At 35.4% G+C, this 24,388-nt stretch overlaps 1 protein-coding gene across 1 annotated transcript in view; it reads right to left on the bottom strand.

Moving 5' to 3' along the window:
- The window catches only part of Thsd7b (thrombospondin, type I, domain containing 7B), a 793,597-nt gene that overhangs the window by 588,225 nt on the left and 180,984 nt on the right, over positions 1-24,388 (bottom strand). Inside the window, exon 3 of the mRNA XM_013030805.1 lies at positions 876-1,121. Within this exon, the coding sequence (XP_012886259.1) occupies positions 876-1,121 (246 nt within the window). The remainder of the gene's footprint in view (positions 1-875; positions 1,122-24,388) is intronic.

Raw genomic sequence — 24,388 nt, 5'->3', positions numbered from 1 at the left:
CTAAAACACCTGTTGAGTGTGAAGGAAGCTGACCTTCACTCATCACTAAATGGGGAACTCGTACAAGAAACAATTTTGTCTTGTTATTTTTCTCAAATGTTAAAGGCCACAAAGAACTCTATAGAAAAACATCTATCATAAATAGACACAGTCTCAACATATATAGGAAAGGGCAGCTGTCCAGCAGGAATTACCATAAACCCATTCTTAAGAAGCCTCTGAGTAACATAGGCTCAACGTGAGCCAAGGACCTGAAGAAAATATGCTACAGGCCTTTACCAGGTGAAACACAGCCAGGCAAAATGCTAAATATAGCTATTAATAGATGGTAACCCATTTTCAAATATTCTCTGGTCCCCTAGGGACTCTGGAATAGAAACAGTGACCACAGAATAGCAGTGTGATTTGAAGACATAAGTGTGCTGCTCCTGTTAACTCTGCAACCTCAGGAATTATTTCATCTCTCTGACCCTTAATGGCCTCATTTGCAAAATAAGGCATTCTGCGTGGCTCTGGGAGTTGTTATAAGCATTAATTTTGCTATGTCAGGTAATGATAACCAATAATTACTGAGCATTTACCACATGCCAAGAACTAACTAGATGCAGTAAGTGCTGCGGGTAGATGAGTAAACAAACTGCCACTAGAAGTAAATAACATGAGGAAAGACACAGCATTAGAAAACCACAAAAACAGAAATCAGCCTCAATGCCCATGCCTTCAACCTACCATCCTATACTGCTACAAATGGACCTCTTGTACTCATCAAGATTCAACAAATATGAGTCATGATTACTTTTTTATTGTTGACATTTCAATCACCACTTCACATGAAGTTTTAGATGAAAATGTTCATATCAAAGAATGCACAATACCTGGGACATGGCTGCAGAAGTTCTTCAACAATGCAAGCCTCTTTCTCAAGAAGTTCTGGGCACTCTTGTCCACCCCCAATAGCAATGCGCTTTATATTCCGGCTTCTGCTCCTAACTCCAGGTGAGAGAGTCCCTGATCGACATGTCTTAGAGCAGGGACTCCAGGAGGACCAGTCAGAGGTTTCACAGTCCTTAGGCATGATGCAGGGCTGGACAGTCAGTGGGAAGGAGTCTTGCATACAAAGGCTGTAGGGAAAATAACAGAGACCCGGGAGCCATGATTAAATAGATGCAACAAACATGAAGTTCCTATTATGAAAGGAAAATATTTTAGTTCACATTTAAGTTTTAAAGTGAAGTATATATCAAAATTAAACTGTTTTGTTTAATGACAACTACATGAAGATAACAAAAATATAAAAAGATAGCAGATAAAATCAATGCCCAAGTTTTTTTTTGAAAAAAGAATATTTGTAAGTGTAATATATTAAAATGTGCACTCAATGGGTGCTGAAGTCCACACCTATAAAACCAACTGCTTCAGAGACTGAGGCCAAAAGATCACTGGAGATCAGGAAATGAAATCCACTTGGGCAACCTAACAAGACCCTATTACAACAAAAAAATAAAATAATATGCACTCAAAACAATGATTAACCATCATGCCCCTGTCCAAAGCATTATCAGAGATAATAGCTATCATTCTAGGCTGATTCACTTATACTGCAGCCTGCTTATACTATTTATTGACTAGCTCCCCACTATACTGCACTCCACAGAGCCTTTCTCTCAACAATCTTGTAACTTTGTATTTTATTATCTTCACTTCTCAGATAAGAAAACTTAGACTTCTGGGGGCTATGTAATTTATCTAGCATCAAACAAACCTAAATGAAAGCATTCAAGTAATCCATCCATTCTTACAAATGCTGAGCTGTTCTAAAAATTTCATATTGATAATGTTTCCACACAATGAATCTGCCTACCAATTTTTTCAGTCTGTAAATTTTGAGAAAAGTCAAGTAAAGTAAGGGTCTAATTTGGAAAGCTGATAAATAAAAGGATGAGCTAATCATGATGTCACTATAACAGCATTTATAAAGAGGGCAAGGAATCCTAGGGAGACAGAAAGAAACCACCTGGGAGGCCTGGCACTGCTGAGAAAGGACTGGCACAGCTGTAATTTTAAATACCAATAGAAGATTCTCTCTTGGGAGACAGATTAGCAGGATCCAAGTTTCCCTGGGGCCCGAGTTAAGCATTGTTAGGGCACTGTTAAACACTGCTAAAGCATCTTCATGTTAATAAGTCTTTGTTTCAAGTCTCCTTTCTAATGTTTATTTTCCCTTTAAATAAACTGAGGTGTTAAGTGTGGGAGCAATTTGTCTCCCTGAACTGTTCTTAGATCTTTCCCTAGGGCCCAGTCCATTTTGAGCCAAAGATTGCCCTCAGCACAAGCTGCCTTGAGCACTGACACTGTGAAAACTACAGGACCACCACAGCTTGCGGCAGGAGCCACAACTCCAGCTCCTGAAGCAAACAGTCTGCACTGGACTTTTCACCATCAAAGAACTTGGAAAACTCTAGAAAAGCCTTAGCAATTTCCACCAGGCCTCAGGAGAAGCACTTTCCCAGATTACACAACAGATCTGTGGCTAGTGAAAGCATAGCACTTTGCAAAAAGGACCACCATAACTGGTGATTTGAACCTCTTCGCCATGATGGGTGGCCAACACAGTCTTCTATTTATATAAAGAGAACACTATGATTGGTGCAAAGACCTTTGTATCACCCCTTTTCTGGGTGTATAAACAAACAGCTCAGAGATGTTCTCCTGTTGCTGCCCCCTGGAGTTGGTGAATTTTCTTTTTTTCTTGCTTAGTTCTCATTTTCCCATTAGTAGAGGGGTTGAGCTGGTAATGCAAAGGTGAGGCAGCAGAAGTTATGGCTGTGGTAGTAGCAGTGACATCAGAGCTGGCTCTAGCAGCCAAGGCAGCTGTTGTCCCCAGCGGTGTCAGCAGCAGCAGCCACAGTAGCAGTAGTGACGGCAGAGCCAAGCAAGTGCAGAAGCAGCAATAGAGCCAACACTGGCTTTGGAGGCAGCTAAAACCCTGAGAAAGAAGCAGTGGGTGCAGTAGCAGCTGTGATGGTGGAACAGAAGTAGCAGTAAAAAGCAATAATGGAACAAGGAGCAAGAACAGACAGCCACCGCTCTGGCACAAAGCTAAAGCTAAAGAAAGCTGGAAGGCGATAAAGAACCACATGGAAGAGAACACACCGCCCCTCCCCATTGCTGGAAGGAAGGGTTCCAGAGAGCTGGAACACTCACCACTGCTGTCAAGGACTGAGGACATCAATATCTGACACTCAAAAGCAGTAATACCTATAGTATTAAAAGGCATGGCACCCAGAATCTTTTCAGAACTGCAACAAAGGAGGTTCAAAGATAATTACAAGAACTGCCAAGGGCTTGAGATTATTGGAACTGTGTTACCTTCCTTTCCCTGATTTCTATCTTCAGGGTGGGGAGGTGGGGGGAGCAACACTGTTAATACCATGAGGATTTCTAATTTCCAGGATGTGACAAACTATATGTCTGCTGTTTATCCATCCAGTGTGTATTGTTTTTATGACAGCCTGCGCAAAAGAATTCAGAAATCTAATCAAGATTTTCATTTTCTGTATGTTTTCAGAAAATAACTTTCAATGTTCAAGTTAGGCTTTCTTCTATTCTTTATAAAAGAAGTTCTAGCTGATGCTGGTGGCTCACACCTGTAATTCTAGCTATTCTAAAGGCTGAGATCTAATGGCTGTGGTTGAAAGCCAGACCCCAAAAGGAAAAAAAAGCAGGAAAGTTTGTGAAACTGTAATCTCCAATAAAGCCATCAAAAGCCAGAAGTGGAGCTGTGGCTCAAGTGATAGAGTGCTGTCCTGGAGTAAAACAATGCAAGTTGGAGAGCTAAATCTAGAGTTCAAGCCACAGTACTTATCTGCCTTTACTCTTTTGCTCATACTTCCACACTGGTTTTCCCAGTCAAACAGAAAGCAAGTCTCCAATGGTACCAGCAGTTATGTGAAGCTACAGGTATTAAACAAGGCCTCTGCATTTTTTAATGGACATCTAATTTTCTTTTCTTTCTTTCTTTTATTTTTTCCTTGTGGAAAAAAGTACATATAACCCAAGGATTGTGTATACACTTGTTTTTAACATCATTATTTTCACTAGCCAATTTCTCTGGTTAAAATAATAGTCATAATATTGTGTCCCAGACTAATTGTACTCATTGAGATTCCATTGATCTGGAAGAAACTCTGTATGGGGAATCAGGAATAAAGGGACCCTGAATTTTTCATCACAATACACTAGTGTGACCTTAGTCTCCAGCTATGAAGTTTCATTATCTCCAGAAGAAAAAAGTCACTCATGAAATGTGCTCTGTCACCCCTACCCCCTCCAGTGTGGTAACCTTTAGAGTAAGTGCAATCACCTCCTATATGCAGCCTAGAGTGGAGATAACTGCCCACACAGAAAGGAATGGATAGAGCCATAGAAGGTGGTGTGTCTTTTTAATGAAACAGACATGTAGTGTTGATTTGTCTTTCAAACTGGAGATGCTGTGATAATTATACCTCCTTGACATTTATAGAGCATGCTGTCTTCAGTAAATTACTTCACAAAGTATTCAACTGTACAGGGAATCTTTGAAACCTAAAAAAATCACTCTGGTTTCTCATTTCTGAAAATGTAAAGAAATCTTTCCACTTAACATTTAAGGACAGAAACTCCTATAAACCAATAGTGAAATACCCGTAATTCATTATCACTTCAGCTTACCACAACTTTATGATAGTAATATTTCAAGTACACAGAAAAGTGGGTTAAATCAAACAAATGTCCCTATACCTTTCTAGAAATGACTAATATTTGATTCTGATTTTCTTAACTAATGATGAAAAGGGTAACACTTATGATCAAGATTTATTGGTATATGTTGAATGGCAACTCCTTTGTACAACTACCTAATGATAAAGATAAAAATTTTTAAAAGAAAATTTATAGCCTTACATCAACAAACAATAAATTCAAATTCAGGTGAAAATCCTAGTATCTGCTACAATCCTACTTCTATTTTTCTTTCCTCAAGTATTTCTCTCTACTCTCCTGCCTCAGCCTCCCAAGCAGGTGTAGAAGTGTGCCACCTAATTATCTTCCTCACAGTTAATTTTTTATTCCTTACTCTGTCAATTATTCAGAAATCCTGATTTCTGTTTATTTTGGTTTCCCTGTTTCATGCTAGTGAGCTCAAATTTCTGACAACTTTTGTTTTTAGGTATTAGGGTGAGCTATGACACCCAAATTGGAAGCTCTTTCTTCTCACCAAGTGTTTATTAAATGGTAGTCATTACTATTAGCCAATTATGTAAGAACCAGGCTATTTTAACAGAGCCCCACTACAGAGCTCTACTCTTCAGCTTGCCTTCTTCCCAAGACAGAGACATGTGCTATTTCTTATTTCAGGTAGATGTTAGTTTCATGGAAGTCAACTGGAGAAATAAAGTACTCCTATAAACTTTGTGGGTATTTTCATTTAACACCTATGATTACAGTTGGTGTTATATACTTACACTCTCTTCTTGGGGTTTCAGTTCAGTATGTCAGTATGTAAGTACACAACAATTTGATCAGTTACCCTTTTCATCCTTCTTTCCCATTTATCCCTATCCTGTCCATGCCCCAAATCTCCTAGTTCTATTTTCACATAAATGCACTAAGTAATTTTAGTACTATTAAACACATTTAACCTGAGTACATGAGGCTTATTGTTCCTAATCCTTCTAAGAATCTTATATTCCTCAGAAGAGAAAAGGTTGTAGTTCATTTACAAATACATGCTGACAGTTCAAAGTTTTATCATATTAAATGTCTTTCTTTTATTTCCTTTATTGTATATTTTTTGCATGTGAATCATCTCTCCTAGAGGTCACTCTGTAGCTTAAGATAGAAGTATCCCAGCTGAGTCCATGATAAGGATTCACCATTGAGAGTATGTAGCTTCCAAGTTCACCTTTTAAGATAATACAAGACCAGAATTATTCATTACTAACCTAGAAGTGGATCTCCTTACTTCTCCTCACATGTCACTAGCTATCATTCAAACAGCCACTACAGTAACTGCAAAAAAGACAGAAATATCTTTCCATGTGCCATGAAAGAGGCAAAAAAAAAAAAACCTAATGAACACATAGATGTGAGTTTAATGTAATAATATTATGTTAATTAAATTACTTAATATAGTTTTCAATTTAAGGACCTTTTACTTTTTTCCACTCATTTATCGGGCTCTCAAAATTTGTTGAACTTTATTTTCAGATATCATATGCTTTCTAATTACATTTGTTTCCTAGACAGTATTTGTCTCTTTGATTTTTCTACTCTATTTACGTGGGGTTCAGAATACAGAAGAAAAGAAATTTGTGTTCATTCTTCAATATTTGAATGGAAATCTAGTAAGTTATGTGACACAAAGCTTTGCTAAAATTACATAATGATCTAATCTATAAATCAAGATTTTACCTAGAGCTAAATCTACCCCATACATGGAAAAAGAACTGATTAGAATAATTAACAATGTATGAATAAAGTCTCTAACTGTGAAAGTATTCCCATTTATTTAATTTTGTTCTAAATTATAAAATATTGGCTTATAAAACTTCTTGCTTCAAAAGTAACTTCATAGTTACAAGGAAATTTTGATAGAAATGAAGTTGAAACTAAGAAAATACTGTAGAAACTTAATTAAGCAGTGGTTATATGGATCTTAGCAAAAACACAGCTCTCCATATGGGAGCAGCAAATGAGCAGTCATTTCTACGGCTTCTAGATTCTAGCTCCATGAATGTTTGCCTGATCACATTATGAAAATAACACCAGTGAATAAATTGTGAGTAGAGAAATGAACCAGAACTGAAGTAGGCTTAAACAAGAATGTATTAATTGGACATCATGTATAAGGTATGTTATTTTTAATGATTTTGACCCAAAAAGTAGTAGCATTTCTCACTACTACTGCAGCTATTAGTAACATCTTTAAAAAAATGTCAGTAATAATAATTTGAAGAAGGAAAGCAAAGATATGCCAAGATTTATATGAATCCCTATTTAAGAAATCAGATTATAATGTGAAGCTACCATGCAAGGTAAGACTAAACAAGCAAAGACATTGTTAATAAGCAGTTTCATAAATATTCTCTGGAGGATGATTTTTAAATTGTTACAAGTGATTTTAATTTATCAAGAAAGACTTGAAAAGTACTGATAATTTTTATCTGGCTAAGTATTTGACCTTCCTTTTTTCTATACCCTCCATTTTTAGCAAAGGTAACATGTCTTATTTGACAAAAATGGTATTTACATAAGGCTAGTATTTATAACTAATGTGGTCTTTACTTGGGAGACATACTCTTTTACTTCCTAATTCTCAATAAAATAAAACTGTACTCTAAAGTTCTTCTTAATTCCTTACCTTGATTTATACCATTTTGAGCTTTTCAACAAATATGAAACTTCATACATACAGTAAAGCTAAAATAGCACCATAAAGTTATGTTTTATATATGTTGCTCCATTGCTTCTATGAATAGAGAGATTATTTTATAGATACAGACAGAAGCACAAACATAACTGAGAAATTAAATTCCAGAAAAGGAATATCCTTGAGTGTGATGCTATATCAAACTGGAATGTGTTTAGTATTATAATCATTTCCTGTCACTAGGAAATATTATTCAACAGAGACTTAAAATGCAGTGCAAGCCTGCGAACAAATAGATTTTATCTTCTGCAAATTTCTTAGACAGAGCTCTAAGAATGATATGTAGGTACATATTTGTGGGTGAGTTTGTAAATGGCTAGACATGAAAACAGTAATAGAAAACATCTAAAGGTCTTGGCAACTACTTTTATTTCAAAGACAAAAAAAAAATCAGTCCTTTCCCTTCTAACACATAGTTTTAGTATAAGCACATATCAAAATTATATAATAGCCAAGACTAAAATTAAATTACTCTGTCTCTTAAGACTGCATTATGTTTTTTGCTTAGTTCAAACAAATAAGTCTTTTCTTGTTAAAATTTATAATATCCTCAAATAACACCAAAAAGGAAATGCTAAACCTTGACTTCTGGGTTTGGAGAACAATAGCCACCTCTGAACTTACCCTATCAGTCCTACTAAGGAAGAGGAAAAAGAGGTGAATGCTGGTGGCTCAAAACTATAATCAGGAGGCTGTGACTGAGGATCATATTTCAAAGCTAGCACAGATAGTCCATGGGAGTCTTCTTTTTAATTAACCACCAAAAAGCTGAAAGTAGAGTTGTAACTCAAGTGGTAGAGCACTAGCCTTGAGCAAAAAAAGCTTAGGGGCCAGGTGTTGTAGCTCATGCCTATAATCCTAGCTACTCAAGACACTGAGATCTGAGGATCCTCAGGGGCAGGAAGTGTGCCTGGGAAGAGTGCCTAGGAGCCCCATTACTGACACCAAGAAAGAAAGAGAGAAAGAGAAAGAGAGAGAGAGAGAAAGAGAGTAGAGAGAAAAAGAGAGAGGAAGGAAGGGAGGGAGGAAAAGAGGGAGGAAGGAAAAGAGGGAGGGAGGGAGGGAAGGAGAGAGAGAAGAGAGAAACAACTCAGGAACCGCTCTTAGACATGGAGTTCAAGTCCCAGAACTAGCACAGGGGGAAAAAAAAGAATATGAAGGAAAAAATATAAAACATTAAGTTAAATATAGATAAAGAGTAAATAATATGATTATAGAAGAAAATGTACAGACCAAATTAACAAGTAAATAGCAGTATCAATAAATGTACATCAAGCCTGGTGTTAGTGGCTCATGCCTCTAATCCTATAGGAGGCAGAGAACTAAAGATTGTATTTCAATGCTAGCTTTAGCAGAAAGACTATTAGAATCCTTCTCCAGTTAGCATCAATAGATCTGGACTGGAGGCATGGCTCAAGTGGTAGAATGCCAGCTGTGAGAGGAAAAACCTTTCACAAGTACACCAAGCCCTAAATTGAAGCTCTGGTACCCACACCAAATAATTAAATAAATGTATGTAAGACTAACCTACAAAGAGAATAGTTGGTACAATGAACTGAAAATACTATAAATAACACTTTCTTCTTAGCAATAAAATGAAGTAGCTAAAAAAAAAGTCTCCTAACTGAAAAGGTAAATGTCTTCCATCAAACATACATTGGATGAAAAAAAAATACAAAGGGAAAGTACAGATCTTCTGAAAATAATATGATTAAAAAAACTACCTATCAACATCAAGGGGATTTATTTAGAGCAGTGAAAAGGAGGATTAATACCCTTAAATGTGTATATCAGTAGTGAAGATAAATGAATTAAATCCCTTATTCTAAAAATTAGAGAAAGAACAAAAGTAAAGCACTGAAGATGCACGAGAAACTAAATGAGAAGGAAACATCTGGAAATTAGTGAGACATATATATCATAAAACAGTACACCTACTAATAAGCCATATTACTGCTAAATATCAGGAAGCCCATACATGAAAGTAAGTGCTGAGAATTAAAACTTTTGATAAAGACTATACTTCTTTTTTTCTTTTTTAAATTTATTTTATTTTTATTTTTATTTATTTTTATTGTGAAAATACTATACAGAGGGGTTACAATTACATGGGCAAGATAATGAGTACATTTCTTATCAAGAATTGCTGCCTCCTCCTTTATTTCTCCTTCCCATCCCATCCTTCCCCCCCCCCCAAAGTTGTAAAGTTTGTTAGTGAAGTAAGCCAGGCCCAAAGAAACTTAGGTCCCACGGTTTCCCTTATTTGCATTATCTAGTATATGTCTGAGTTAAGCAGAAAAGGTCAGATAAGTTGATGTTAGGGAAATGAACCCTAAGATATATATTCAAATGTTTTTTTTTCTTTCATGCAATTGTTTCTAACACATTTATAAGATTATTTCTTTGTTGTTTTGTATGTCCCTCCCCCATGGTATAACCCCCGTTTTCACTGTATTTGCTGTTGGTAAAATTTGTGGAGGGGAAGGGGAAAAACAAATCGTTTAAATAGGGATATAGGTGGACCCATTGCAACAATGAGATGTACAAGTCGTTATGTCGAAAGACTATATTTCTATGCAAATAAATTTGAAAATCTTTGTTTAAAAGAATATAACCTAGCAACAAAACTAATCCCATAACGAGCAGATTAAAACAAAGAAATACCTCACAAAAAAAACAATCAAGTCCACATGGTTTTGTTAAAGAAACACTATCAAAAACTTAATGATGACATAGTAGCATATAAATTTGTTTAGAACATGAAGAATAAAAGAAAAATCAATTCATATGCTTTTCCTGAGCCAAATCGAGCCCTGGATCTCAGTCTGATAAGGCGATCAGTAAAGTTGGGGATATATTGTGAAAAAAGTGCAGTTCAATATTACAAATTTTATTAATGCAATTCTCAGGTAAATAATCAAAACTATCTTTCCAAATATGCTCGAAACGTTTTTTTTTTGTTTTTCTGTTTTTGTTTTTTGGGTCCGGTCGTGGGGCCTGAACTCTGGGCCTGGGCGCTGTCCCTCAGCTCTTCAGCTCAAGGCAAGTGCACTACCACCTGAGCCACAGCACCACTTCCGGCTGTTTTCTTTTTGCATATGTGGTGCTGAGGAATCGAATCCAGGGCCTCAGACATGCAAGGCAAGCACTCTACCACTGAGCCACCTTCCCAGCCCTATGCTGGAAAACTTTTAACAAAATTTAATATCCATTTCTAAATCCAAATGCTTGGTGAGGAAGAAGGAATGGATATAAATTCATTGAATAGGATTAAATACACACATCAGCACTCACATTCGCACAAAGCTGCACACAGACACACACACATTCAAAAACAAAGGGACAATATTTACAGGAAGTAGAGAATATGAAATGAAGGAGTGACATTCTTCTCGGCATGGGTGTATAAAATTATGACTTAAAACATGTTATTATTCAATATTTTAAAAATATTTGTCAAGGAAAAGAAATGAGATTCATAAATGAAAACAGAAAGAAGAAACGAAAAAGAAAGGAAAAGGTTTCCAATGCTATTCTCATTTTTTATTCTCATTTTTAAAAAACGGGAACTCAACTATTTTCAAACAACAAAATATGCAAAGGGATTTTTATTCCTTGGGGTTTGTATTTGTTTATGTTTGGGGAAGGATAGGAATAGAAAATGTGTATCTTGTTTAGTAGTAAGGATAAAAAACAAAATAATAAGATCTGAGCCATAAAGATGATGTTTCTTTTTATAGTCTTCAAATTTATTCTCCTTACACACTCTTTAAGGGATGTCACATCATATTTATTCAACAAAATTGGATTGATTTTAAGTATGTACATCATGTATGAAATGATCATGTTTTTAAAAGATTGCCCACACCAAATGTTCATCTATATCAAAATAAAAGTAAAATCCATTCAGCTAAGTCTCAATTCACTTAAACAATAAATCATTGTTCTCACAGAAACTGTCTGTCTTGACTAAAGCTCAGTGTACTTAACTCAGATGCACTCCTACTCTGAAAGGAGGATGACAAGGTGAGTTACAGACAAAACTGAATTGACAATTTCATTTCACAAGTTAAGGTGTTGCAAAAAGTCAATCATGACATCATTGATATCGGAAAAGAATAATGAATGAGGAGCTTTTGACAGCTGTTTTAAAATATGACAATAAAACTTGAAAGTCATATCAAAATAAAAGAGGAAAGACAGAAGGTGCAAAAAGACAATTAAAAACTAAATATCTTTAAACCCTAGAGGCAAGTCAATGATGAGGGAGAAAAGTAGCAGAAAGACCAATATAGCTGCCTGCCTCAATGCCATATAAAGATGAAAGGAAAACTGCTTGAGGTGATAGGTGGAAGTCACATTTGTCAATGAGTTAGTGAGTACAGAGCATTAATTAAGATTCCCTGTCTTAGACTGAGATAGTAACTTTCAGCAAGAGGCAAGCAGGAGGTCTATTACAGAAATAAAGGCAGTTTCTCTGATGGAGGCATAGAATTCCATTTATATATATATATATATATATATATATATATATATATACATACACCACATTTTCTTGACATTGCCCCATTTGTTAGGAAATGGAAAGACTTGGAAAAAATTATATTAAGTGAAGTCAGCCAGGCCCAAAGAAACATAGGTCCCATGGTTTCCCTTATTTGCAATAACTAGTATACGTCTGAGACAAGCAGAAAAGATCAGATAAGATGATGTTAGGTGAAATGAACCCCAAGATAAGGACACAAGTGTTTTTTTCTTGCTTGCTATTGTTTCTAACATATTTATAAGGTACCACATGATTTTTTATTGCTTTATATGCTCCTCCCCTATGGTATAACCCCTGTTTTCACTGTATTTGATGTTGGTATAATTTGTGGAGGGGAAGAGAAAAAACAAATTGTTTAAACAGGGATACAGGTGGACCCATAGCAACAATGAGATGTACAAGACGCTATGTCAAAAAATGAACTTTACAATTTAGGCGTGGTGGGGGGAAAATAGTTGAGGAGGCAACAATGCTTGATAAGAAATGTACATATCACCTTGCTCATGTAACTGTAACCCTTCCTCTGTATAGTATTCTCAACATAAAAAAAACTTATTTAAAAAAAAGAAAAGAAAATTAAGGTTGAATGATTAAAAAGAAAACAACACTGCAAAAAAAAATAAAGGCAGTCTATTCCTAATTCACACGATATGCCAAAAATACAGCAAAGAAAATGAATGCACCTTGTCCCCAGAGACCTCTCAAAGACAAGAGACTTGAAGTTCCATATAAGAATTAGTAAGTTATCTGTACCTTAGGATAAAGTATGACCATTATGAGAAACAAGATTCTATCTAGCATTCAGGATATGCACTACAGCCACAAAATGAAAATGTGTATTTCCTCATGGATGGATTTGAGCCTTTTGAAAACTCTGCCTGGTAGTAACACCAAAACACCAACAAAGTTCACCAATTTGGACAGAAATGAGACATTATTATCAAACACAAGTTCATAGCTGTGAAGTTTTAGCAGTTGAAGACAGAGAAATAAATATACCTTCATTTACCACTACATTTTCCTAACAGCCTCATCATTTCATGACAGTATAGAAAGCATTTCATAATCCTGACAACTACATGAAATGAATGTTTATGGAATGAAATTTCATGGCACAATGTGAAGAAAGCTGTCCAGATCCATTCAGGCTGTGGGCTAAAACTTAAAAGAGATCCAGGAGAATTCTGGTGTCCACTGTGCACAGGAAGTGGAACTTGGATCAAGTTACTCTGGTGCTCACAATAAGAAAAAGCCTAAGAACTAAAAGTCAACCTGTCTTAGATATATCAGAGAAATGAAATCAAAGGACAGTTCTCTGTCCCTCAAACCAGAATGAGAGACATCAGATGGAAAGGATCATAACTTCTTGGAGGAAAGGACAGGAATAAAAACCACCACTGGAGCTAGTGCCAGCATATGGAAAACTGTGAATGACAAGTAAGTGCAGGGTTGGCATGCATGCACAAGCCTGACAGTTATAAACTCTAAGGGGACTCAGCTCTAATGAGAAGCCTAGATATTCATAAATTTTACCTCAGAGTCCTACCAGGTTTCTACAATGAGGAGCAGAGAAAATTCTTTTCATGCTTCTAAATATTAGAGAACATTAGAAAACAGAATATTTTGAAATATTTTACAAATATTTCAAAAAAGTTATTGAAGACTTGCCATCAAGCAAAACTATTTCAGCATTGCCTAGTCAATCAAGGTTTTAGCAGACTTTAACTGACATGGGAAATGGAAGTCTTATGTGATAAAAATTGGGATAGAAGGAAGGGCAACGACAAGTACTTGTGGTAATTGCAGAAAGGCTCAGTAATAGGATTATAGAACATTTTCTTTCCCCAGAACTTGGCACATCAAAGCAGGTCATGCTTAATACCAGGTGTTTGCAACTGAAGTATTCAAAGCTTACTTATAATTTGTGGAGGGGAAGGGAAAAAACAAATTGTTTAAATAGGGATACAGGTGGACCCGTTGCAACAATGAGATGTACAAGTCATTATGTCGAAAACGAACCTTACAACTTTGGTGGGAGGGGGGAGGAGGATTGGATGGAAAGGGGAAACAAAGGAGGAGTCTACGATGCTTGATAAGAAATGTACTCATTACCTTGCCCATGTAATTGTAACCCCTCTCTATAGTATTTTCACAATAAAAAATAAAATGAAATTATTTTAAGTGAGAAATGGAACGGAAAAAAAGAAATACATGTTTGAGATAATCCAGTGACAATAAAAAATAAAAAGCAAACTAAGAAAACAAAAGAAACCAGAGGAATTTTAGTATCTAGCAAGTATAGATATAGCAGACATAGAGTCATTTAAAAGCATGTAACAATACTACCTGACTTTAAAAGCCAGTTAATCTCAGGTCCTTTTACCTGTATAAGATGTACAACTTTCATCAAAACACTACACTAGATTTGAAAAGACTGAAAAAAAGAAAAGATATACACATTTAAAAAGCTAGAGCAAACTTTTCAATAGACTTCTCATAGCAATCATGTCAATAACAAACTACTAATGAAAACAACTACGAGTCGTACTGCTAAGCCTCCAAAGGAAAACGGGATAACATACAAGAACAGATTAATATTTTGAGCAGGAAAATAAAAATTCTCAGAATAAATAAAAAGAAACATAAAAAAATCACACAGTAATAGAAATGAAAAACTATTTTTGAGTAAAGTCCAGGAAAAAAAATCAGTGAGCTTGAATAAACATCAATTAAAAACGTCTAAAACCAAAACAAAATAATAGAAAGGTGGCATAATTTCAAAATGAAGTAACATAATACATAGAAGAATATCAGGATAAAACTTTTTTTAAATCAAAGCAATGAGTCAACAAATAATGTCTGACAATTTTTCAGAATCAATCACAGATATCACATCAGAGATGTAGAAAGTTCAGGAAAAATCATGAATGGTAAATGCTAAGAATCTCTATCTAGGAATATGCTACTTAAAATTCAGAAAATGAAAAGCAAACAGATAATCTTGAAAGAAGTCAGAAGGAGAAAAAAGTCCACATTACCTATAAAGAAGTAGGAATAAAAATTACCTTGGCTTTCTCTTCAAAATCTATATACAAAATTGTTAGCATAGTACTAAAAGAAAACCTTGACAAGCTATATCAAACATCCAATAAAATTATCCCTTGCAGGTGCTGGCGGTTCATGTCTGCAATCCTAGCTACTGAGATCTGAGAATCTTGGTTGAAAGCCACCCTGACAGACAAGTTCCCGTGAGACTCATCTCCTATGAACCACTCAAAAACCAGAAGTGGAGCTGTGGCACAAAGTGGTAGAGCACTAGCCTTCAACAAAAGAGCTCCAAGACAGTGCCCAGGCCCTGAGTTCAGAAGTCCCACACTGACAACAACAACAAAAATGATCCTTTAAAGTAAACAGAAATAAAGAGCTTTTCAAACAAAACTAAGTGAATTCTGCATTAGACTCGTTTTGCAAGTAAAGGAAAAAAAACAGAAGTTTTTCAGAGAGAACAAACATGGTCAGGAAAAGGGGGGGGTAATAAATAAATGTGAAGTATAGTATTTTACTTTTGTTATTATAAAGGATGGCCAGAAGGCATAATGAATACTCTCAGTATATGATCTTATTTGCAAATAAATTTTTCTTAGTTGTAAATTACAAGCAAAAGAGAAACCATTTTAAAAGTCTAAAAAGATATATATGTTAGAATAAAATGGAATAATAGCAAATGATGATGAACAATGAAAGTAAATTAGCAATATATATAGTAGGTGGTAACCTAACTGGGTCTAACCATCAATTTAAACATGAATTTTCTATATACATAGACCAATTAAAAGATAGGGACCGTCATGGTGTAAAAGAATTAAGTGCATATAAATACATATTTATATTTATGCAAATATAAAAAGATGCATTTAAATCTAAAGAGATATAAAGAGATAATCTGCTAATAATAATCTAATTGATAATTATAATAATCCAATAATCCAATTCGTCCAATTACCTGAGAACGAAGAATTTATAGCATAGAAAATTGTCAGGAATAAATAAGGGCATTACATGTGAAGAAAGGGGTTCAATCTACCAGAACATATTACATTCATTGATATCTATACACATAACAAAAAGACACGTGGTAAAAACTGATACAACTGCAAAGAGAAAGAAAAGGGATTTTCTATTATAATTAGAGGCTTCAATATCCCTCTATCTATACCAGATTAATCATTTAGGCAGAAAATCAGTAAGGGCATGATTGAATTGAATAGTAATGTCAATCAACTGGATCTAATTAACATTTACAGAATATATCTAACAACAGCAGAATGCACATTTTTCTCAAGCACATAAGAAATATTCATCAAGGTAAACCATAATTTTGGACCATAAAATCAAAAGTTAACATAAAAGTAGAAAGTATCCAATATTATAAATTAATAACATAAAGACAAATGGAGAAATCTGAAATCTATAGAGCTTAAGTAATATATTCTAAAAATGTGAGCCAAAGAAGAAACTACAAAAGATATGAGGGGAAAATGAACTAAGTGAAAATGGAAAAGACAACATGTCACAATGAGGTACAAATAAACTAATGATTAGAGGTAAATTCATAGTAATGAGTGTATTTGCTGCTAAGTATACTAAAAAAGAGCAATTAAATCCAAAGAAGCTGTAAGAAAAATTAAATTACTATTATATTATTTATAAAATACTATAAGTTCCTATGTAATATTATGTTTACTATATCTATTGTAAATATTTTATTTTTTCAATGTTATCTAAAAGTATTTTTTCTATTTATGACAGTACTAGCAATTGAATTCAAGGCTTTGTACACTCAGTGGGCTTTTAGGTGAGAGCTAGCAGTCTACCACTTCAGCCACATCTTCAGATATGTCTTTTTATGCTAGTTAACTCAATATAAGAGTCTCTAGACTTTATCTACCCAGGCTAGATTTGAACACAGATTCTCACATCTCACCATGTTGAGTAGCTATGGTTATATAGATAAACCATTGGCGACTGGATAAAATAATTACATCATTTCCAGGGAAATGCATGGACTTCCAACAAATCATGTTAAGTGAAGTAACCAGGTCCAGAGAGACAAACAACACATTTCTCTCATTTGTGGAAGCTACATCTAAACTACAACTAGACATAACAGGCAATTATACACAAGCTGATGAAGAAGGGAAGGAATCCAATGGCCCAAGTCCTCTGAGCAAAAGTACTATGTATCAAAACAAATACCAAGCAATGAAAACATGTGTTTTTTCTTTTTTATGGGGGAGGGGATACATAATGGGAGGCGCACAGATGAACAGAGTGAGCAATTACATTCATTGTATTCAGTGTACACTGTGTAAAGATGAATTATATAACTTATTAGTATGGACAGGAAGTAGAAAAAAGAGGGAAAACAAAGGAAAGTGTGACATTGTCAAGAAACATTGTACTCATAACATGATTTATAGAATTGTACGACTACTTAATGATAACATTAAAAAGAAAAAGAAATAAAATTTCAAACTATTATTAATCATTTCCTTTTAGAAAAGTCAAAGAAGTTGGAACAAATACATCAATATAGGAAAATCAACAAAAATAAAATTGATCCTTGAAAATATTGACAAAATTGATATATCTATACACATTTTAATTAAAATAACACATTATTGATAGCAGAAATGAAAGGATAGTAATTTCTAGTGATACTAGAATTTTTATATAGGAAAATAATGGAATATTATGGTCATTAAATGCCTGATAGCCTAACTAAAATAAACCAATTTTTGAAAGCCGCTGTCTACCAAAACACACAGAAAATAATCAATAATCTAAATTACATTTAATTCATTAGATATTAAGTTAGAAATTAATCACTTTCCAAAACAGAATGCAACAAGATAAATGATACATTTTTACCAAAAGCCAAGAAAAAAATATCAATTCTTTTTTAATGTATATTTTTATTGTAAAGATACTGTACAGAAGGGTTACAGTTATATGAGTAAGGTAATGAGTACATTTCCTATCAAGGATTGTTAACCTTTCCTTTGTTTTTCCCCTACCATCCCTTCCCATCCAACCTCCCTAACTCCTCCCTCCCCCCCCCGAAGTTGTAAAGTTGGTTTTCAACATAAAACGAACATAAATATCAATTCTTAAAATCACTTTAAGAAAATTAAAGCAGAGATAATATTTCTCAAATTATCCTATGAAGCCTGCATTAATTAGCTGGATACCACAATCAAAGAAAGGCATTATAAGTAAGAATATTAAAGCCAACATTTCTTACAAACAATAAAGTAAATTTCTCAAAACAATTAAAAAATCAAGCCCAATAATGCATAATGGCATGCATGATACCTATATAGGATTTATTTCCAGTATGCCAGCTGGGTTCAACATTTGAAATGAAAGAGGAGGAAGTAAGATGGAGCATGGTGCCACCGGTCATCCTAAAACTGTAAGATATCTTAAATAGGTAGGTTTAATTAGGTAGCCGATGAAGAGAACACAATGTGGTACTCAGGCAGAAAAAGAAGTTCATTTACTGATCTGCTGCCCCTACCTGTGCATGGCGGAGAGGCTTGGCCTAAAGGGGACATCCACCTCCGGTCCAGGACTTATTAGGCCAGGGAGGGGAAGAAGTGGAGCCAGGTGAGGGAATGGTGTAGCCACACTGGATCTGGATGTGTCCTCAGGGCCTGGGACCCTCTACCAAAGGTAGCCCGGGATGTGACCTAGCAGGAGGGGGAGGTGACTGCTTCCAGGTGTGCCAGTTTCCTAGGTAACACAGATACTGGGCAGAAACTTAGCCAAGAGGTAGGGAGGTGTCTGTACAGGGCCTGCATGGCCTGGGGCAGATGTTACTAAAACCAATGTGGCTCAACTATGACAACTGTCCTGCAGTGTGAGAGGCCTAGTGTCCAAGCTGGAATGCTCAGTGGCATGAGTGGCCCAGTGCACATCTATCTCCGAGATCAGAATCTAAATTTTCCAGTCCTCACTGCAGACCTGACCAAGCTGCTTCAAGCCAGTTTGGGGCCAAGTACCTGCATAGGCATTTGCTGGCCCCAGGGACCCAGTGTGGGCTAACCTACCCCGTGTGAACTAGTCCAAGCCAGGCATGGGCTCCCACTTGTCAGGTGCAAACAGGCCAAGCTGGGGGCCAAGGCCCTGACAATCGCTGAACCCAAATGCCTAAATCACAACAGAACATTAAAAGATTCATAAAAACAATCAAGAAAACAAACTAAATCCAATAGCCAACAGCAATCCAGGGAGGGACTCCAGTGAGAATGAAGTAGAGATGGATGACAAAAGAGCCATTAAAGAAATAATGATAGAATTGGCCAATAAAATAGAAGGGGAGATGCAAAAACAACTCAAGAGCTCAAGAAGAAATGACAAAGAAGATCCAAGACTCTCAGAGAGATATGGAGAGAAAAAAAAGACACGCTATACACCACATTAAAAGATGAAATGGACACTATGAGAACAGATCTCAGAACCATTAAATGTTTAATTTCCACAATGCAAACCACAGTGGGATCCATAGGTAACAAAATAAGCACACTGGAAAACAGAACTTCAGAAGTTGATGATAAAACAGAGGAGCTAGAACAAAAAGTCAAGTTGTTTTTTGTTTTTTGATTTGTTTTGTTTTGTTTAAATGGGGGGAACCCACTAAGAACCTACAAAAAAGAAATCCAGAAATTGGCAAACTTGGGTTAGAAATAAAATCCACACATAATCGGGATAGATAGTAAAGGCATCAAAAACCTGTTCAGTAAAATAATAGCAGAGAATTTCCCCACTCTTAAGAGAGAAAATCTTGCCTGCTTAACAGAAACATTTGGAACCCCAATAGACCTGATCCAAGAAGTAACGCTTCGAGAAATATCATAGTAAAAATATCAGACATGAATAGCCAGAAACTGATTTTAATTGGCGCAAAATTAAAGAAGGAATTATATCACAATGGAAAGAAAATTAAAATCACTGCAGACCTCTCCACACAAATCCTCAGTGTGAGGAGAGCCTAGAATGGTATAATCTAAGCACTGAAGATTAACAACTTCCAACCCCAACTAATCTACACAGCAAACTATCATTTACATTAGTTGGTGAAACCAAAACCTTCCATGACAAACATTATAGGAATTCATGATCACTAAACCAGCGTTACAAAGAATTCTAAAGGGAGGAATACAACCAAATTCAAAAAAACAGCAGACAAAGATCACTAGAATATCAATTTTGTAAACAGGAAGAGGGAAAAAATACACAAATCAAGAAAATGGCAGGAAACATATAATAACTCTAAATATGAATAATCCAATAAAAAGAAGAAGAGCAGGTTAGATCAAAAATAAAATCCATCCATTGTTTGCATTCTGCTTTGGGTTACTTTTGAAGTGACTAAAGTTTCCACTAACTATGACATATTATAATATATTACCAGTATGTTACATTTACTGAATAAATAAAAGACACTAATCTCTGATCTTTTATCTCTGATCTTAGATAAAAAAATTCATATATAGGGGCAGGAAATGTGGCTTAGTGGTAGAGTGCTTGCCTAGAATGCATAAAGCATGGGGTTCGATTCTTCAGTACCATATAAGCCAAAAAGCCGGAAGTGGTGCTCAAGTGGTAAAATGCCAGCCTTGAGCAGGGACAGTGCCCAGGCACTGAGTTCAACCCCCCCTCCCCAACCATGACTGGCAAAAAATAATTCAGAAACAGATATTTGCACAAAATAACAAATCTTTAAATATAAAGAAGTGTCCACAATATCAAAAAGGCCATGAAGCTGACATATAATAGAAAATAGCGAGGAGGAGGAGGAGGAAGGAGGAGGGGGGAGTAGGGAGGAGTAGGGAGGAGGAGGAGGAGGAGGAGGAGGAGGAGGAGGAAGCAACAACAGCACAATCCCAAGCACTAGGTCTTTCTTTCTTCTACCACCCCTCAAGAAAAAAACAAAACAACAACAACAAAAAAAAAGATTGCAATGGAATTGATACAATGTATTATACTAATAAAATATCCATATTGGAAAAGTAGAAAGAAAACAAAATTAAAAAACATCTTTTTGGTTTTTTTTGGTGCAAGTTCTGGGGCTTGAACTCAGAGCCTGGCTGTTGTCCCTGAGCTTCTTCTTCTCCAGGCTAGTACAGTACCACCTTAGTTACACATCCACTTCAAGGTTTTTGTGGTTAAAGATAAGAGTCTCATGCACTTTCCTGGCAGGGATGTCTGAACTGTGATCCTCAACCTCCTGAGTAGCTAAGATTATAGGCTTGAGCCACCAGCACCCAGTTTAAAAAACATTTCATTTTTTTGTTGGTTGTGGGGCTTGAACTCAGGGCTGGTGTGCTGTCTCTGAACTCTCTTTGCTCAAGTAATGGTTTTCTAGAGGTTAATTGAAGATAAGAGTCTCACAGACTTTTCTGCCTGGTTTGGCTTTGAACCATGATCCTCAGATCTCACCTTCCTGAGTACCTGGGATTACAGGCATAAACCACCAGCTCCCAGCTTAAAAACAATGTTTTAATCAGATATCATGCTTCCCTGTGTTCATATTCTGAAAAAATAAAAAAAATTCCTGAAACCCATCAGCAGTTATAACAAAATAGCAACATACAAGGCCATTATGCATAATATCAACTGATTTCTAGTACATCACCATACAGTAATGGGAATCTGAAGCAGAAAAAAATATCTATTTCTATTATCACTTAAAAGATTATGTATATATGACACATATGATATGCTATATATAATGCATATTATATAAGATATAGTCTATTATATATTAGAGGTATATATTCAAATATTATATAATACATACAATATAATATATAAAACCATAACATAAGATATATTTTATAAAAAATAAGTAATATAAAATTAAGTATTAGTATATACTATATATAAAATGCCATATATAATACAGCATGTATTATGTGTATCATATTATACTATAATTTGTTACACAATAATTTATACATAGTTATATTAATATAGTTTATATTCATAATTTATATTTGTTGATCATATTAATATTAATACTAATTGATATTTGTATCTTGATATATTTTATTTATTTATTTATTTGTCGATCATGGGGCCTGAACTCTGGGCCTGGGTGCTGTCCCTCAGCTCTTCAGCTCAAGGCTAGTGCTCTATCACTTGAACCACAGCACCACTTCTGGCTTTTTCTGCTTATGTGGTGCTGAGGAATAGAATTCAGGGCCTCATGCATGCAAGGCAAGTGCTTTACCACTGAGCCACCTTCCTAGCCCTCTTGATATATTTTAAGTATATAATAAATATCATGATCTTATATTTCACATTACATATGTACATGAATACATATCTATATAAAGCAAAATCTGTACATAAAACAGAATTGAATTCAGTCATAGATTGCTTAACTGGTGGGTTGCTCAGTTCTTCTATCACTATGTCAACATTTCCCATAGAAATAACTGAAGTGAAGAACGATTTATTTTGGCTCATAATTTCAGACTTTTAGAGCCATCATGATGGTGAAGGTATGTTAGACAGCCAACATCACGGCATCAGCGAAGTGGAAAGAAAGGGTGCCTATGCTCACAGGCTCTCCTGATTTTTGACAATTATTCCATCTGTGACCAAGTCTATGGGGTGGTGTTGCCCACAGTCAAGGTGTGTCTCCCATCTTACATAATTTTCTCTGAAACACCTTCACAGACACAGTAAAATTTCAGCTTTACTAATGTCCCATGTATTTCTCAATCCATGTAAATTGACAATTCAAGTACATTCAGCATTACAAAACCTCCCTTGTCAACCTGACAAAGAAAATATTCCCTAAATATCCCCCACTGCATGCCTAGCCATTAATAAGGTCATGTCCATCATATAAGATAAAATACATTCAGTCCACCTCTAAAAGTCCTAATAGTTTTAATAATTTAAATATGATTCAAAGGTCAAGTTTAAAGTCTTCTCTGTCACTCAAAGCAAACGTTTAGCTATGAGTCAATTTAAAATTGGGTCAATTTCACTACTGCTAAAGGCTGTCTTCCTATATTTTAGAGGGAAAGCCATGTGCTAATGTCTTTTATTATGAGGGCACTAATACCATATTCAGGGTTCCATGCTCACGACCTAACTAACTTCCCAAGTCCCCATCTTCAATCCAAACATTTGGTTTTCAACACCTAAATTCTTTCAACACTTAATTTTTGGGGGGCTTGGGGGGACAAAAGTTAGTCCACGGAAGGGACTAATTTTGTTACAACTGATAAACCAGTAATGATATACTATTATCTAAAACTCCATAATTTGTATTTGGTTTCACTGTTTGTGCAGATGCAATAGGTTTGACAAGTATATGATAACATGTAGCCACCATTGCAGTATCAACCAGAGTGGATTTGGTACCCTATAAATCCTCTGTTGATGTCTCTCTCCACTGTCCTGAACTTCTGGCAGTCATTTTTGTTACTATCTCCATTGTGTTGCCTTTTTCAAAATGCCACAGAATTGAAATCATACAGTATGTTGACCAACATCACTGGACTTTGCTAAGACCCTTGTAAATGGTGACTCTTCTGTGTATCCTCATGGCAGAAGAGAAAGAGTAAGTTCTTAGGGTTCTTATAATAATACTAACGTCATTCAAGAGGGTTCCACATTCAGGCTCTAATTAGCTCCCAAAGTTCCCACCTTCTTGTATCATTGGATTTCCAACTAGAATTTCACCATATGAATCTTAGGAGCTCAATCATTTAGTATATAAGACAACTAGAGCAAAGATAGCTCACATTAATGTAAGAGGTTAAACATAGGGGAAACTGAGTCGATGAGGGAGTATCTGGGTACTAGCTGAACTTCTCAACTGTTCTATAAACCTGAAAGTGATGCAGAAATTACAATCTATTTTTAATGATAAAGATGAGCAAATACAAATGGAACGAAAAATTTCAATGTAATGCTCACTGAAGGATGACAGGATGCAATTTTTTAAAACAATATTCTTACATAATCCCAAATACACATTTATATATACTGTGTAAATCAATTGCTTAATCTTCTGGACTTACAGAGATAAGCAATAAAAAGCTACAAACCACACTTCAAGGTTCTTGTCAATTGTATATGGCATGAATCAGAGCAATGTATAAAGTGATATGTACTTTGTTCATAAACAGCAGAAGTTGTCTTCTATGGAACTCAAGATAACAGCAACTGATAAAAATAAATAATTCAAGAGAGTGGTGCCATGTTGTCAACCTCATGAGTAGCTATGGTTACAGGCATGAAACACTAGTGCCTGGCATAAAAGAGAATTTAAAAAATAAAATTAAATA

Source organism: Dipodomys ordii, unplaced genomic scaffold (assembly GCF_000151885.1).
Source record: "Dipodomys ordii isolate 6190 unplaced genomic scaffold, Dord_2.0 Scaffold133, whole genome shotgun sequence".
Lineage (NCBI taxonomy): Eukaryota > Metazoa > Chordata > Mammalia > Rodentia > Heteromyidae > Dipodomys > Dipodomys ordii.
This window is presented reverse-complemented; position numbering and strand designations above follow the sequence as displayed.